Genomic DNA, 18,346 nt, shown 5'->3' on the forward strand with positions numbered 1-18,346 from the left:
CTCGAGAAAAGGGCTGTGCGGGTCATCCCTCACCCTCACACCAGCTTCACTCTGTTTCCCCAGCTCTCTGGAGGTGCACGGAGACAGACCCTGGAACTGCGCTGGGACCCAGGGACCGCTGCCTCCTCCCCTCCGCGGCCGCAGCCCCGCGGGCACCCGGGGCTCCGGACACCCCGTATTCCGCAGCGCAGCCGAAGCGCCGCCGGGCCCGGCCCGCAGCGACCTGCCCCCTCCACCCCGGCACTGCCCAGGCCCGGCGGGCCGCCCCGCGGGGCGGGGAGCGGGCGGGGGCCGCGCAGGCCCGGAGGAGGCCCCGGCTCCCCGCTCCGAGCGGGCGCGGCCAGCGGGGCCCGGCGGCGGGGCCATGGGGAGCCGCGGGCTGCTGCCGCTGCTGCTGGGCGCCGCGTTGCCGCTGCTGCGGCCGGCGGAGGCGGCGGAGCCCGTCAGCGCCGAGCGGAGCCTGGTGTGGGGCCCCGGGCTGGACGCGGGGCTCACGCTGCCCGTGCGGTACTTCTACATCCAGGCGGTCAGCCCGGACGGACGGAACTTCTCCCGCTCCCCGCCAGGTACGTGCGTGTGCCCGCGGGATGGAGACTGCCCGCGGCTGCCCAGCCCTTCCCTTCCCTTTTCCCTCTTCCCTTTCCATCTTCCTTTCTCCTTCCTTCTTCCCCTTCCTCTCTTCCTCTTTCCCTCTTCCTCTCCTTCACCCGTCCCGAGCGCTCCCCTGTGCCGCTTCGGCCCCTGGCTGCCCCCCGGCTCCGCTCAGCATCCCGCCCGCTCCCGCATGGCCCGGGACACGCGGGTCCGGCGGTGAGCAGAGCACATGGTCAGACCCCTCTGAGCCGGGAGCTTCCTTCCGTGCAGCTCTGCCCGTCACCCACCGCCTCCTCTAAACACTGTGTGCTTTACAGCAACAACCAACAAGCTCAAAACAAGCCAGTGCTGGCCAGAGCTAATGGATGGAAAGAAATCCCAGCACCCTGCTCACAAGCGCTAACATGGTTATCTTTAATGTTGCACACACACCAGTTGCTTTACATTTTTGTCTCGGTAAGCACGCCACTCTGGGCTCCGTTATCCTACTGTTGCTCCACTAGGAAGGAGTGATTTTCATCTCTGGTTTGCCCAGCACAAGCACAAAATCTCCCATGACACTTCTGAGGAGGGAGCTGGGGTTTGGTCTCGCAGTCCAGTGGTTATGTGCCAGTCGGCTGTTTTTAACTGCAAGTTAATTCCACATGTTCTCTCTATATTAATGGTTTTAATTTAGACTAAAAATAACTTTTGCATTGTGGATTTCATAATGAAGATAACCCTGACGTCAATGCCCAGTGGAAATCTGGTGTTGCTAGTTTATACAGGGTAGAGTTGGGTATTTTGCTCTGGATTATTTACTATTCACATAGATGGTGCTGAGAAGATTCTACCAAGTATGCACAGCTTCTGTGTGCTGTGGTGAGAAGACTGCTGCTTGTGAAATGAAAGAATAGACATGTATTACACAGGTTCTATCTTCAGGTCTGAACTTTTTGCAGCTGCCGTTGCAACTTGGTGCTGGGCTGCAGCGCAGCTTTGTCATTGCACTGGAGAATGCGACTGCATGCTCACTGATTTCAGCCGTGCAGGGAGAGCCTTGCGTTCAAACAACAGGTTGCTAAAGATAGAAAGGTGTGAAACTCAATTCAATCCTGACACTAGTTTAAGTCTTACAAGCTACACTGATAGGATGTGGGTACTGAGAACCTAGTTCTGACCTCAGTGTGTTTATATATGTCTGTATTTATATTAATAAATTCAGTGTCTTTGGGAGTGTTTCCAGGTCCTCCTGCTTTCTGGCACAGAGCAGTCTCCATTCATACCGTGATGTTCTGTAGCCTCCAAACCGAGGCCTTGCATAGGCGCTGCTGACAGGGAAGAGCTGTTGGCTTGGCCTGTGTCAACTGCTGAGCTGTGCCCAGAGTTATACAGCAGAGTGCCAAGGGTGCTTTAAGAATTTAGCAGTACAGTTGCATGAGCCCGTTTAATGTAGTCATAGAGACACGGGCTATAGATGTCAGTTTTCAAATTATTCTAAATGTTCAAGTTCTGTTGGTAAAATGTCAGTAAGAATTGCAGTTAATAATATTTATTAAGGCACTGCTTTTGATATAAGCTAAATACATCTCAGAATATCCCCGCTGGGATAGCTAAATAAATCCACATTATCACCTCCATTGCATAAACAAGAATACTGCGATCAGAGCAGTTAAGGCTTCCCATTTGTAAAACTTGTCCTCATCTATTAATAAATTCTGGTGTGTGTGGATTAGAATTTCAGTCAAGTAGGACAGTACTTATTGATATCCAGCATGAAACTTATATAGGATAATTGGTAGATTTTCAATACAGATGAGTTTTCTGAGTGTCAAGTCTAATCACCAGAATTAACGTACACCATTGCATACCACACAGTACTTTAGACCTCCAGGGTGTAACTCTTTGACTCATGTTTTTAGGAAGAAGTCAAATGGTGTAGAGTTCAGTCTCACTAGGATAAGTATTGCAAAGGTTAAAAAAATCACTGCTGAAAATGCAGAACTTACTTTTAATATAAAACTGCATGATGTTTCCTTTGGATGCTTGCATCCCTTTATCCTTCGTTTCTGATAGGTTTTCCCCCATGTTTAACCACTGCCCACCATGTCTCTATGAACGATTGACCATGACAATGTCATCTGTTAACTGTTTTTCAGATCATCTACATACTTTGCTGACAAATATTTTCGAGGCCTCCCAGGTATTCCAGCAGGCTTTACCAGATACTTCCCAGAAGTGTCACACTCCTCCCAGCACTCCGTTCAGTGTAGCTAAGCCGAGCGTATCTCAGCCATGCTCACCTTGCTGCCTGCAGCACTGCAGGACCTCCCTTTAGGTCTTCTCTTGACCATGATGCCTGGGCTTTTCTGATGGTTACACCAACATCCCACCACAACCCGTGTTTCTTTGTCCCTGGATATACGCCCTCACATCTGACTCTGTTACAGCAGATGCTGCTCAAAGGAGCCCATTTTGCTGAGTGAACCTCTTTTGTTCAACTGCCTCTTTAATGACTGTCGCACCAGTCTATGTCTGCAAAAGGAACCAGCAATGATTTCAAGAAACAGTTGAGGAAAAAAACTTGTTTTCTGATCTTTTTGTTTCTCTTTGCGGTGTCAGAAATAGGTGACCAGTTGTTTTGATCTTCTCTGGCAGTTTGCATGAATCAATACCTTGTTGCCTTTTCTCCCTTTCCACCCCTGCATTTCTTCACTTTTTCGTCCATGCATGGAATACCTCTTTTGCAAACCATACAAGAGAAAAAAAATCCCTGCATAAAGCACGTTTCATCATCTTGGTTTCTTAAAATTATCCTCTTTTGACTGTGTCTGTATTTTAGTCTCTCTTCAGGATTGGAATATTATTTTTTACTTAAAATGCTGTCCCAGAGAGGTTTTCAGGTAGAACAAAAGTACTAGTGGTGACGATTCAACAAGGACACATTTTTCTTTTACAATTTCTTTGGACTGAGAGAAACAGAAAAACATGAGTGAAAGTACCATGCTTGCCTTCCTCCAATTTAAAAAAAAGAAGTCGGCCAAGAGCTGTTAAATACTGCGGTAGTACTTAGAGACCTTGGCCCCATTATGCAATGAATGTTGAAAATCATAAACAAAAATCCTGTTGCCTCCAGTGAATGATTTGTACTTGCATTAAATATTCAGTCTCCCTTTTCTTCCCCTCCCTTTCAGTGGGGTTTACTTTTTCTCAGAAAGCTTTGTTATCAGGTCACTCTTCCCTCATCAGATGCTTCCTGCATCCAAACTGCCACCAACTAAAACATCTTTGGGTAGATCTGGAGCTCCTCATGTCTCTAGAGGGTTAACTACACAACCAGCATGGAACAGAGACCCGCTTAGTTATTTCCTGCAGCTGAGGACAAGGAGAACAAATTCAGTAGTATTTAACTTGTGGTTCCTCAATATTCACTCATTTTTATGATAACTGAAAAATTTTTCTCTGGTAGGAAAGCTCTATAGCCAGTTACATTGTTTTGTAAAATGGATAGAAAGAGACAAATACATAATATCAACAGGAAACTATTTTCTTTGCGGTCCTACCTCATGACATGCTCTGGATTCCAAGGCTGCTTCATCCAAATACTACTCTGTGATAGTCATAGGGAGAGGACAATTGGCTTTGTTGGCTGCTTTTAAGCCAATTGGAAGAGTTGGTTGTGACCAGCAGTAACATTTAGAGGCAGAGATATTCATTCCTCCGGGGGAGTCATTCATGGAATCCATTGCCAAATTCAAAAGGAGGGGTCTCACTCCTGCATTAAGACATCTGGCAGGATTTAGCTGAGTGAGGAACAGAAATTGTTACTCCCCTTTGGAAATATGTGTCTTTCCTCTTATTTGGACTACAGCTCCACACTGTGTTCATGAGAAAGACCATTTATGAGGAAACCAACTGCCTGACATTTTCTTCTCAAGCCTTTCCAAAGACTTACCACAGTCTTAGTGTTTGTGCTGGTACTAGATCCAGACTCTCTGAAGTCTCTTCCCTCTGGTAGAGTGAAAAACAGATACTTTGGCCATAAAAGTATGGATCATAAAACCAAAAATTAATAAAATGCTGTCCCAGCTGTCTTAGACCTGAGTGTGTTGTCCTTCTCATTTAATAGAAGTGTTCCCAAATCTTAACCACAGGGGCTCAAGCTTTTGTAGTGCCATCCTAGTTGTCATTTATTCATTTTCTCTGTAATCCAAATCCAAGAGAAGTCTAATTCCATCAGAGTCATTGTGAAGAATGAAAATCTCAATAGGCTTTTTCTTCTGAAGAAGTCCTTTCCCGTTGCTTTCCTAGCTTCCTGGATATTCAAGGCTTGCCTCTCCTCGCTCAAGAATGGTCCACCCCTACCAGCAGGAAATCAAATAAAGATGTCAGGAGGCCTGTAGGGATGAAGAAGGGTCTTCTGACTAAACAGAGGGAGAAGGAAGTGCACAAGAGGTAGAAGCAGGGGAAGGTGACCAAGGAGAAATACAGAGATGCTGTCTGATCAGGCAGGGGTGAGGCTAGGAAAGCCAAAGCTCTGCTGGAGTTCAATCTGGTGAGGGCTGTGAAAGGCAACAAGAAAGGATTCTACAAGTACATCAACAGCAAAAGGGATCTAGAGAAAATGTGAGCTTGCTGCTGAATCGGCCAGAGCACCTGGTGACAAATGACACAGAAAAAGGTACTGGAATACCTTCCTTGCCTGAGTTGTTACTGGTAAGAGCAGCCTTCAGGAATCCCAGGCCCTTGTGACCAGAGGGGAAGTCTGGCACAAGAAAGACCTACCCTTGGTGGAGGAGAATCAGGTTAGGAAACACTTAAAAATCTGGACATACCTAAGTCTGTGGGGCCTGATGGCATACACCCACGAGTGCCCAGGGAGCTGCTTAATGTCACTGCGAGATCACTTCTGATTATTTTTGGAAGATTACAATGAATGAGAGAGGTTCCTAAAGACTGGAAGAAGTCGTGAAATTCAATCTGAAGAGAAGAAAAAGGTTTGTTTATTTTTTTATCATGCGAGTGGCCAAACACTGGAGCAGATTACCCAGAGAGATTGTGGAGTCTCCATTTGTGGAGATACTCAAAACTCAACAGGGCCCGGTCCTGGACAGCCTGCTTAGGCTGACTCTTTTGAGTAGGGGCATTGGACTAGATGATCTCCAGAGGTCCCTTCCAAACTCAACAGTACTACAATTCTTATTACTCTGTGTTTTTCCATCATGTTTCCGTTATCAAGTGTTGCATGGTACAACATGATCTTGCACAGGGTGAAGAAGAGCTGAAGGATATATTTAGAAATAACCCGACTACTCTGAATAGTTCTGGATATCTGACTCGTGGACAGTTTTGAAATGGGCTACAGGATTCAGGATGATTCCAGGAGGAGAAAACAAATGGGGAACTATAATTCCTTGTTTCCCATAACTTCCTTTGATGTCTATAATTCTTGTGTTATCAGACAGAAGTTTTGAAACAAGTATCTTCTCTGTAATACATAATAACATATTGGAAAAATAACTTAGGATGTTTTTGATACAACAAGTACCAGAATGTGCAAATGGGGGATTAAGCAGTCATGGAACACTGAATGCCATTAAAATTATCTGTATACAAGTTGTGATTTTTCAAGTCCTTTGCTTGCAGATTTCTAGAAGGGCGAGGCAGTAAGTTCAAAAGTATTCCTCTGTCTTTTCTTTGTTCTTACTATCTGGCACTTCTCTGCTAGTGACAGTGTGATGCAAGATACCGATTTGGTTTAAAGGTCAATTTATTGTCTGTGATCATACGACCATTCCTACGTTATCAATGTAGTTCTACTTTATGTCATCTTGAAACGTCATCAGTAGCTAAATGGAAAAAATATATGAAGGGGGCAAAGCCATACTTTTCTGCCTCTTCTCTGATAATGACTGCTTGCAGATATATGAAAACAAGTCAAAGAGCTCCCAAATAGGGAGCCAGTCTGAGTCAGTTCTACTCACATAGACCCAAGCTGTAGAGATCCAAAGCTGTGATGGTCTTAGATCTAAACCAATATACCCCTCACAGAAATTCTTCTGGAGTTTAAGTCTATTAGCAGTGCTTGAGCTGTCCTTGGACTTGCCCAAGGAAATGTTACACTGCATAACAACTGCTAATGTGTCTTCAGCCCACCCCCTAGGCAAGCAGGGAGGTGTCCACCCATCACTCCTCTGAAAAGGAAGTACCGGGTCTCTGGAGCAACCTTAACATTCCTTTACCTCTTGGAAGTCAGAAGTGCACTTTTGGAAACCATTCTAGATGGATACTTAGTCAAACTAGGGCTTCTCATGATAGATCTGCTGGCTGCCAAAGACAATTTTCTGCATCCCTTAGTCGGTGTGAGTGCTGCTTGCCACACTGGCACTCCAAGAAAGAATGAATGCTTATTTTATTTCCTCAGTATGTTGTCAAACGAGCATATTGTGACTGGCTTCTTGGTATCTTTAGCTGGCATGGCCTTAGAATAGTAAGAAAATGGAGGGCTGATTACAAATAATCTACATTTTATAGTCTTACATTGGAAAACAAAGCAGAAGAGAGGGTGTGTTCAGCCTTGAGAGATTCGTCTGCTCACAACCATTGACCATATGTTCATTTATAAAGGGATCCACTCTGACAACAGTATCTGGAAGAATCTGATTTACTCAGGGTGACAGTTCTCTCTTTGAATAGGTATGACATCTGTTGTCAGGAAATAGGCTTCTGAAATCATAAGGATTCTGCCTAGTTTAGTCTGGAGACTCATGCACAGTAGTTCACTTGAATCCAATTTCAAGATGCAGTGCTCTAAGAATGACATGATTGATCATTAAATGACTCTTGTAATCATATACCACACTGGTGGCTTATCACTGTCCTATTCATGGATGTAAAGTATGTTAAGATATGGACTGTATAGAGATAACTGTAATATCTCAGTCTTTTAGTGCTGCTGGAACACATCCAGACTGGATTTTTTCAGTTTCATTTCTTTCTGAATATTATAATATCTAGTGGTAACATTAATTACATTTGTTTGGTTTGCAGTGGTTGGACTATAACATTTTGTGAATAATCTGTCCCCCTCCTTTTTGAAGAATAAAGTTGATGATCACCATTTGTGACAGGAATAAGGGAATATAACAGATTGTTGTTCATGCATATTCATGTTGTCCACAAAATTTTCCATGCCCAGTTAAAAAGTCAGAGTGCATTAACAGTGAAATGCTGGTGATCTCTTTAAGCACAGGTCAGACGGATGTCCAGGAAACATTTCTATTACCATTCTCTTATCCCTGCTTTTCCGTAGCTGGGGCTTTAAATGTGCAAGACAGTCAGCTGCAGCCCAAAGGTGAACAGTTTGTATCTGACCCCTGCATGCCTTTCCACCAGCTGGCAAGTATTCTTTTCTCCTGTTATTTTAACTCACTTTCCTCCCTCTTACTCTAGAGGAAACGATTGTTCCTCAGAGCGCTGACTTGAAAACTTAATATTAAAGTAATCTTTGCTTCAAAATACTATTAGCCTTATCATTTATCATATTTATCACTGATCATACTTAACTTTTTATCTCCATCTACAGGTTTTCCATTTATTAGGTATGTGATGATCAAGAAAATTTGGTAGGATGATCTTCCATCACTGGAAATCAATTTTACCAACTTGGTGTAATAAAAAAATTTCCAGTGCAAAGTTAAATTCAATTCCATGGACATAATCCAGTAGAGTTTGCTGTCACCTTTGTTTCATATATGTGATTCTAATAGACTAAAGTGCTTTTATCTGTTTTTATTTTCCTCTTGTCAGGAAAAACGCAGTTTAAAGTGGCAATTAAAGCACTTTCTCCAAAAGAAGGCACCAGAATTTACACTCCTCGCCCTTTGGATAGAAATGATGGCACATTTCTTATGCGGTATCGGATGTATGGGAGTGTCAGAAAAGGGTTAAAAATTGAGATACTTTATGGTGATCAGCATGTAGCTCAGTCTCCTTATATTCTGAAAGGTAAGGGAAGTTTTTGATTTAATGTAATATATGATGGTGGCTACAGAAATGCTATGGACTGATTTACAGTTAGAGGAAGAGGTGGGAAATTAGATGTTGGTTTGCCCTTGTTCATGTAGTCTCCTCACAAACATTCTCCTCATACAGAGAAGTAAGCAGAGACAGTCTCTATACATTGGTAAGCTACAGGACCTAGATGTGTAAGCATGTAGACTATGGCCTCTGACGTTAAGGTGACATGTCTGGACATCTCTTCCCTCTTGCATAAGCATCTGGATCTCTTCAGATTTGGTAGGAAATAAGAGAGCAAGGGTTGTATTTTTATTGTTTTCAAGCAAGTTTTCACTTTAACATTGTGTTGTTTTTATCTAAAGTAGAAAATATTACCTGCAAAAGCAAGGAGTTTGTGCTGTTTCCAACACTTTATAACTCAAATGTCTGTGATTTCTAAAAATTGTGATCCTTCATAACAACAAATACAGTATTTCTTTATCCAGGCAATATTTAGCTTTCTTTCCATTAGCAGGGTTTAATTCAGTGCGAGTCTATAGTATGGAAGAACTATATAAAAGCAGCGAAAACAAGGCAAATTATTCTCTCATTCCAGATCTGCTGCTTTAGGTTCCTTCTCTTGCTCTCAAATGGACAACTCTGTAGCAAGGCAGAAGAAAATATAAATTACTTCTTTGGAGAGTCTTCTTTCAGCTCATCACTACTACTTCTAACCAGAATCTGGTCATGTTGGTGGTGGTGGTTTTCTTGTTGTTGTTGTTTGTTTTAGTAAAATTTCCTAAACACAAACTTAGAAATGTCTTCAAACTGAAATAAAACTACCCTGAGCCCTCAAGGTAGTGATATGCTTTCTTGTTGCTGGGGCACATTTGCCAGCAGCCGTGATACTATGACATGACGGAACCTGTTTTGATTAGAAGTCCATGAAGTAAGGGCTTTTTTTTTTACACTCTGTAAGACTCTTGCTTATACCTAAGCTCTCTGCATCAAAAGGATAGAAAGAATAGTTGTTTATACATTAAAGAAAATACCTTATGCAAGAGGTAACGACTACTTTATCAAAGTTCTGGATTAGGCTAAAATTGAAACTATAATACCGGAGATTTGGTAGCTGTGGGCAATTAGAACAATTCTGAATATTCTATATGGTTGACAGGTAGCACAATGATGGAGCTTCATTTTGCAGATTAATTTTACCCTGATAACAAAACCCCTATTATACTGATTTCTGAAAAGAGAATAGTGTTGCTGTTTTCTCAATGACACTGCTAAATCCCAGAAATGTTACATGGAGGATGATTTCTGAGGAAAACGTTAGAAAACTGGGAATAAAAAATGCTAGGCCACAGTAATGTCTACATTTATTTGCCCATGTGCTTGGGGGATTATGACTGACGTAGAATCACAAATATGAACTCTCAATGCCTTGTTTTCTGTAGGACCAGTTTATCATGAATATTGTGACTGTCCTGAAGAAGACCCTGAGATCTGGCAGAACTTTATGTCTTGTCCATCCCAAGAACCTCAGATTACAAAGGACTTCATTTCTTTTCCCACCATTGACCTTCAGCGAATGCTTAAGGAAATCCCAGCAAAGTTCAGTCAAAACAGAGGTGCTATCGTTCATTACACTATTCTCAATAATCATATATACCGTCGTTCCTTAGGGAAGTATACAGACTTCAAAATGTTCTCTGATGAAATGCTCCTGTCATTGGCAAGAAAGGTATTGGTTTTGATCACTTAAGACTGGCAATACTGCATTTGTTGTTGTATCTTCAGATTCATAATTCCTGAAGTAAGATTTGACTTGTTTTTTCATGAAGGTGACAGTGTATCTTTAAGGATGAGGCGATACCCAACATGTGGGGCTTGCACAGCAATGAAATTGCTAGGAAGGCTGCGCTCCTTTCCCTGCCCTCTGTGAATGTTCCTTTCATAGCTGCTTGCAGGGCAGAAACTTGAAATTCGTTCATACCTTAAGCTCAGCTTATATTGTCTTGTAGGTTTATTGATTCTGCGTGACATAAGAGAACTGAGGAATATAAGTAGGAGTGACAAACAGCTTCTGTCTTTGTCTTATTATCTTCCTTGGGTATACATTTAGGTTCATCTTCCTGATGTGGAGTTTTATCTTAATGTTGGAGATTGGCCAGTTGAGTATCGGAAAGCTAATGATACGCCTGGTCCCATACCTGTCATTTCATGGTGTGGCTCGGTGGATTCAAGAGATATCATCCTTCCAACGTATGATGTAACCCACTCAACTCTTGAGACCCTACGTGGTGTCACAAATGATCTCCTTTCTATTCAAGGAAATACAGGTAAATTGGTGATCCTGGATTTCAAAAGAGAATTTGTAAATTCCATCAAAGCAAGTTGCATTCAAATAATGTGTTAAAGTCTCCAGTTCACAACTGCCTTAGGAGGTCTCTTAATACAAGCAGGTTAGTCTTTATGGATTGTGAACACTTCCAACTCTGCTACTAAGCAGGTGTTTAATATGGATTTAGAGCCAAAATTTAAGAAGTTCAGTTTACAATAATGGTGAATTTTAACTTAAAGGTATCCAGAAGATAGATACTGTGACCTGTCAAAAGAAACGTAAATGTAATTAAAAGGCCTTTCTCCTCAGTGAGGGACTTTAATATGTTCCTTCTAATCAAACAGTAATCGTTTTCCCGACGGTGATGTGGTCCAGTGTTCTGTTTACATAAATATGACGTTGAATCCTGAAAGCAGTAAACTAGTACTATGCTGCAGCCTCTTTCAAACAAGAAAATATTGTCTGTATGAAAAAGTAGCCCAGAGTGGGATCTTCTGAATTGTTTTTCCAGCTTTGAAGGAAGAGTCAGCTTTACCGACAGGTGTCTTCCCCCCACACCAGGATACTCATGAATACTTAGGGATCAGATAAATGGCGTGACCAATACCTAAGGAGTAAAACTTGAGTGAGGAGGTATTGTTATTTGATTAGTTCACAGTTTCTCTTTTCTTTATTAGTATTTAATTAAATTATCAGTTTGAAGCAAGGCATGTTTACTGATTTAGTACAGCTGCTTTTCCCATTAGGACACAATAAGAGCCTACTCCACTTTAGTGGGTCCTTTAATGAAATTTCCAGCAGAAGGTTAAAGAAGGACATATTTGATGCTTTTAAAAGCAGGCAGTAAACAGAGATGAATACTTTAAGGCTCTTGCTAAGTATCTTCAGGACACATTAGCCATAGCCACTTTTTCCTTTTTAAGTCACCATTAAGTGATTCCTCAAAGACCTAACCAAATTGCTGGGTAACAGAAGTGAATTTTACTAAAGAAATGTTGGTTATTGTGGTAGGCTTTATACATGGAGCTCTACTTTAATTATTAGTATTTTACTTACATAATTTGATTATAATCCCTTATGTAGCTTTCAAGAGAGTTCAGGTTATTTAAATATAAAATTGTTGAGTAGAAAGGTAATTCTTTGCTTTTCCTTTAATAAGTGACTCAGTTTCTCATCCCAAAATTCAAGCCAGAACTGGGAGTTAAACCCCTATGACTAATAAGTGATTTTGGACTCAGGTAAAATCATGCCTGTTTTACCATGTCTCTGAGTGTAATGCCACTGTCAAAGCAAGTTACTTATTTGCACTAAACATATCACGAACATTTCATTACTGTTTGCCTCTATCTTATTACTCAATGCGCATAGGCCCACCGTGGGAAAACAAAACTGAGCAAGCCTTATTTAGAGGTAGAGACAGCCGAGAAGAACGTCTCCATCTTGTCAAGTTATCCAAGGAAAATCCAGAACTACTAGATGCTGGAATAACAGGATATTTCTTCTTCAGAGAAAAAGAAAAAGAGCTGGGAAAGGTTCCACTGATGGGCTTCTTTGACTTCTTTAAGGTAGCAAGCAAATTACAATCTTGGATTAATTTTGCTGTCATGTTCTTACCAACTGAAAATACAAGGCTTAGTTTTACTCATTCCATTCAACAAACAAAACAATTATGCTACACTGGGAACACTAGTCCATGCAGGGTAGATAGAGCACCTGTAATCATAGTCATTGTGTGACACAGTTCTGAAGAAAGCCACTGTACTTTTTTCATGGAGTCACTTAGACAGAATTCTTGTCGTATTTTGGTTTGTGTTTTGTTGTTGTTGTGTTTGTTTGGTTTTGTTTGTTTGTTTTTTTGGTTGGTTCGTTGGTTTCAATAGATTGAGAAATTCCATTTCTCACCATCTGGTTTTCTTTTATTTGGGGTAAATATAAGATCAATGGACACAGCTTGTGTCTATTGCAAGTACCTTATGGATGTCACAAAGCTGTTGCAGTAACAAGTTAGGAAAATAGACAGGTGTTTTTGTTGCACTTTAACATTCAAATTCCACTGCAACAGAGGTATAAAAAGTAAAGGGGACAGAATCCTGTGAAAAGCAATTATAATTTACAGCAATGCAAATCCTGTTCCAGAGGTTAATATATGAGAAACGCTCTAACAGCCAAGAGCATCTGCCAGAGTGCTACATTCATGGTTACTTCGAGTATAATGTCTCAGATTATTTTATATCTATTTTATATGTTTCAGATTATTCTACATAATAATACAACTTCAAGTTAGAATAAATGTGCTCTTTTTGAATTTAAGTATAGGTTAGTTTTATTTGCTTCCCAGCTCTACCCCTTGCTCTGTCCCAGGACACTTTAATGGAATACCCACTAAGCAGTTCATGGGACGCGCAGGTTCCCGACTGTCAGTCTTGCCTTGAAAACAGATCCTTTTGCCATTTTGTTAGCCAGAACACCATGAAGCTACACCCGCTTAACACTAAAATAGTTTTGAAGATGAGAATTAATAAACACAGTTATGTCTTGTCTGTGAAAATAATCTTTTATACAGTCAGTGTTCTGATTCCAAGTGTTTCACCTTTTTTTCCCTCTATTTTCATATTGTAGTACAAATACCAAGTGAATGTAGACGGGACTGTAGCAGCTTACAGGTTTCCTTACCTCTTGCTGGGGGACAGCCTAGTATTGAAGCAAGATTCCCAGTACTATGAACACTTTTATATTGGATTAAAACCATGGAAACATTATGTTCCAGTTAAGAGAAACTTAGAGGACTTGCTAGAGAAAATAAAATGGGCTAAGGTACGTTCCATTACTAATTCAAGTTCAAAGTGATAAAAGAACACGTAGACAACTTAATACTCTCTTGTCTTTGTATTTCCACACATATATTTTGCATGAGCTCTATGGAGATCCTGGGATAAAGGAAGTACATTTTGTTGTTAGTATAAGACGGGAAGGCCTTCATTCAAGTAACCATCTCTGTTCAGGGAAATACTTAAGAATTCATTTTAGGTGTGTGCAGAAGTGTTCCATGAGTCAGAGCCTTAGCATACTGACTAATGAAGGTAATTTTCAAAGAAACACCCAGAATCCTAAATGCTACTTAAATTAATTCGACTGCTTTTTTTTAGGTCCTGACTACAACAGAAGTCATTGCATGTTCTGTTTGAATGTACAAAAAATCTCTGCTCTCTTAACATGCTCAGAATAAGAGGCTGGAATTCTCTAGCCAAGCAAACTGATACAATTGTGTGATTGAAAACACCATTTGTGCTTTGAGTTTAGCTATTCGGTGAAAAAACATAGAAGTTTCTGTTCTGAGAGTACTGTAGTTCTCTATAAAGAATCAGATGAGAATAGGAAAAGCTTTGAAATGTAGACCTAAGCCACTTGAAACTAAGTACATTAATTCAAGCAGAGTTGTTTTTAAAAGGAAGGCGTTTAATTGTGTTGCATAGGAGAGGACAACAGCTGCAGCTTTGTCTTCTGTAAAACTAAGTATGTGTGGGAGATGTCAGACCTTATTTTGAAGAGGCTTGTGGAGTGGACAAAACACTAGAGCAGTAATAAACTGAGTTTTCAAAATTGTACAGTTATCCCTGAAAGTTGTTACTGATGTCCCTAAGGTACCAGTTGTGACCATAAAAGCAATCCAGTATTTTTTAAAAATTTGCAATTTAAAGTGTGCCGTTGCAGTCTACCAGTAATTGCATATAAAGTTGCAGATTTGAATGGCTCCTTTAATAAAACTTCTAATGCCAGCCAGGCTTTGAGTAACTTGCCGATTGCTCTATTGGTCATTTGTTTTGTCTCAATTTTCCAGGAAAATAATGAAGAAGCAAGAAAAATTGCTAAAGAAGGACAACTAGTGGCAAGAGAATTACTTCAGCCTCACAGGCTTTACTGCTACTATTATAAAGTGCTCCAGGTTAGTACAATAGATCACTTTATTACTTTACCTCAGTTGCTACCAGTGCTACAAATTTCATATTCAGTCCTTACTTAACGGCAATAGCAGACATGGTTCATATTATTCACAGGACATCAGTGTGAGGAGCTTTGCTAAAACGTGCTTCACTGTTGAAGAGGCAACCTCACAAAATAGTTGTTTTACAGATCAGATATATTTTTTTTTGCCCCCATCACCATGGTCAGACCTGTTTTCAGTGTCACTTGGTGTGTGGTTTCTAATAGATAATCTGTCCACAACCTTATTCCTTTTTCCTTTTGTACTTATCCCCTCATGTGCCACTCTGCTGCATTACAAAACAATGAATACATGGTAAAGAAATTCCAGAAATATGGCCGGTAGGGTGGTAAGGGGTGAAGCACGCCAGATAGTCATTGCTTCCCTAGGAGATGCAAATCTCTAGTGAAAGAAGTTTCTGTTCTCTGAAAGTACTGGATCATTTTTCCTGTTTTGCTGTGCAGAGTTAGACCTCGGCTTCAGCAGCTTGATATGAAGTTTGGAACTGTTCAGTGTACAAAAATGGCAGCATTATCTGCATGAAGTGGTTAGGGGCACAAATAATGACAATATTCAAATTACCATTAGTAGTAGGGCAGGGGAAGACATTAAAGGAGGTTTTCAGAGGCAGTGTAGCCTATTAGCAGGTGTGTTATAAAGACACCTTGTAAACAGGTTGTAAACAATGACATAAGGAGCCTGGATAAAGGCAAGTTTGTGAGTGGAAGGGAGGAGGAAAATTCTGTTTCATGAATTACACGTTGGTGCTTATAGCTTTCTTAAATGTTGTTTACATATTTCAGAAATATGCCAAACGCCAAGCCAGCAAACCTGAAATACGGGATGGAATGGAACTCGTACCTCAGCCTGATGACAGAGACTCAGTCTGCAGTTGCCACAGGAAAAAGCCTTTAAGGGAAGATCTATAACTGTACCAGATGGAGAAAATCACCCACTTGCAATGCAAGAATTTAAATAGGAATTAAGCTGTGAAATCTAAGACATTTATGCACTAGCAAACATTTTTAGTTATGTATTCTTCTTGTATTTACATAGCCTTTTTCACACTGACTCTGATCTACAACGTTGGTTCCCACAATGTTGTCTCCATGACCACCACCAGACAGATCCCGAGCCCGCACTGGGGAGCGTCCGGGGGATCTGTTTGATGATCTGCGCCAGCAGCAAGAACAGCGCGGTGCTGCTCGTGTTCCAGCTGGGGCCTGCTTACCAAAGTTTTATGAGGAACCAGTCATCCACAGAAGATCTTCCATGAGTCAGTGCAAGTTATTCTAAAGGAGTATTTGCAATGTACTAAAACAGTGTTACAATTTTTTCATAAAGTTTACCTCAGTGTTAATTGTTTCTTGTATACAAAACAATTTTATAACTAGACAAAGAAAATGAATATTTGAGATTTATAGATATAAAATCTGGTGTTACTTTGAAATTATTTTGTGGTCTGTGACAGATAAATATTATATCATGTTCTTTATTCTGTTATCAATTTCAGAGGAAAATGGAGAGAAGGGGAAGAGATCAGAATAATATTTTTATAAGCACGGTGGCTGTGAATCACCAAAATTAAATGCTGCTTTAAAGCATGTAGCTATCACAGTCACACTGCTTTGAGTGCCAAGACACCACCCTGAAGACCTGTTCCCTGCCACTGGCTGTGTCTGTAGATGTAGGCCCAGATCCACAGAAGGGCTTAGGAACATCACGTGCGGCCAGGTGACACACCTGGTGTCTTAGTTCAGCAACACAGTCTACAATATTCTGGGCTACTTGCGTATTCACATATCTGAGATTTGTTAGTAGAGTTTTAAACCACTTAGAACTTCCATGTAGAGCTAAGGACGGCACCATCTTTTTCACTTGGGTTCATGAACTACTTTTTCCTGTGCCTAAGTCCCCAGAGGGATCTTATCCATTTTCTGGATTTAGATCACACCTTACTCTATACTGAGGTCAGAGAGCAGATCAGACTTCATTGTTTTGGTTCAAACATATGACAGAAAAACCTCTGCTGTGCTTTCTGTTTAACAATCTCAGGATTAGTAGACCGCATTAAGCACTTGGGAAACCAGTTGTCCTCCTTGGTTTGATTCAAAGCCATATTTCCAGAGAGTGCCTTAGCTCCAAACTGGAGAGGACATCTTCAGGTCTTCCACTGAAGGTGTGCAGCCATGAAGGTGACAATACAAAATCCACAGGACCAGAAGAAGGAGGTCATACCACTGCAATAAACTGTGCCTTTGGTTGGGACAGAGTAAAAATCCCATTCCTGGATGTGGCTCCCAATACCTCTGCTGATTTTTACCCAAGTTTGTCCACTTCGAAGTGCATAACCAGCCCTGGAAGGAAACACCAATGCCAATACTAAGACCAATGCCCATAAGCACCCTTTTCTGTCCTCTGCATTTTTGTCCTGGTTAATGTTGCCTGCTCAAGCAGCTTCCTGCTCAGCTACACTCAGACAATGTCTTCATGGATACCAAATTCTCCTTGTGCAAAAAGGAATGGAAATGTCTGAAGATTGTGGACTTGTCTGATTGCTTAGGTGCTCGAAGTTTAGTGCTCTACACTTTGTGCAGTCTTCATTCTTTGTTCTGCAGTGCAAGTTACTCTCAAAAAAAACATAACCCAAAATTTCTGCACTAGAACAGGAAGAAAGACTAGATTTTTTCATTATGCTAAATGTGGAAAGAACTTCAGATTTCTAAAGAGGGTAATGCAACTGTCCATTAGTCATTTATTACATTATGCCAGTTGAGAAGAAACCTGCAGCATGTTGCTCTACCCATCATCTTCTTTATTCTGGTTTGAACATTAATATATACAGTGGTTGTATATTTATTTAGCATGACAATCAGTCCTAGGGCTTCAGGCTACAAATACATGTTCAGCTTCTCCAACATAAAATTTTCTACGTCAAAATTCAGGAACAGGGCTCCATTGCAGAAGCTGACACTTAAAACTGAGTATGTGCTCCTCTCTCCTTTTCTGCATACAGTCATTTTTACTGTATGATATGGTCTTATTTGGTGATATTTTCCATTAGACCATATGCATTTTATATTCACTAGTATTTATGGAAATGGTGTGCTCAGTAAAGACAATTAGCATACCAGATGGTTGAAGCAATGAAGTTTTCCACCTCTCACACACATATTTCAAACCAAAAGTCCAAAAATTATCTGTTTATATTAAAAAAAATAGGAGGGAACGGGGAGTCATGACGCACACGTTAGGTTTCTTTGGAAATACCTGTGTAGGAAAACTTGCCTGGCTTGAAACAGAAGTCTTTCAAACTGGAAGAAGAATCAGATAAAATGCAAATGGTCGTGAATAGAAATAAATGTCATCCCTCCTTTCTTCCCTCATAAAAAGGCAAAAAAAACCCGCCTAGTCTCAGTTCTCTGCAAAAAAACGCTTTCTTGGTT

The 18,346-nt window shown here is 41.0% G+C and overlaps 1 protein-coding gene across 1 annotated transcript; it reads left to right on the forward strand.

The window, feature by feature from the left end:
- The first annotated feature begins 289 nt into the window (after positions 1-289).
- Positions 290-16,418, forward strand: POGLUT3 (protein O-glucosyltransferase 3). Its single transcript, XM_082071414.1, has 8 exons — positions 290-566; positions 8,383-8,580; positions 10,032-10,318; positions 10,700-10,916; positions 12,287-12,483; positions 13,538-13,732; positions 14,757-14,861; positions 15,704-16,418. Exons 1-8 carry the CDS (start codon positions 365-367, stop codon positions 15,827-15,829), a joined length of 1,527 nt encoding a protein of 508 aa, XP_081927540.1. The 5' UTR covers positions 290-364; the 3' UTR covers positions 15,830-16,418.
- Positions 16,419-18,346: the final 1,928 nt, after the last annotated feature.

The sequence above is a fragment of the Streptopelia decaocto genome, assembly GCF_964273445.1.
Source record: "Streptopelia decaocto genome assembly, chromosome: 1".
Taxonomy (NCBI): domain Eukaryota; kingdom Metazoa; phylum Chordata; class Aves; order Columbiformes; family Columbidae; genus Streptopelia; species Streptopelia decaocto.

Excerpts from the sequence above, each read along its gene's own strand:
- POGLUT3 (XM_082071414.1), top strand. The coding sequence starts at position 365 with ATGGGGAGCCGCGGGCTGCTGCCGCTGCTGCTGGGCGCCGCGTTGCCG. Across the intron at positions 10,917-12,286 it reads TTCTATTCAAGGAAATACAG|GCCCACCGTGGGAAAACAAA; the intron begins GTAAATTGGTGA and ends CAATGCGCATAG. Across the intron at positions 12,484-13,537 it reads GCTTCTTTGACTTCTTTAAG|TACAAATACCAAGTGAATGT; the intron begins GTAGCAAGCAAA and ends TTCATATTGTAG.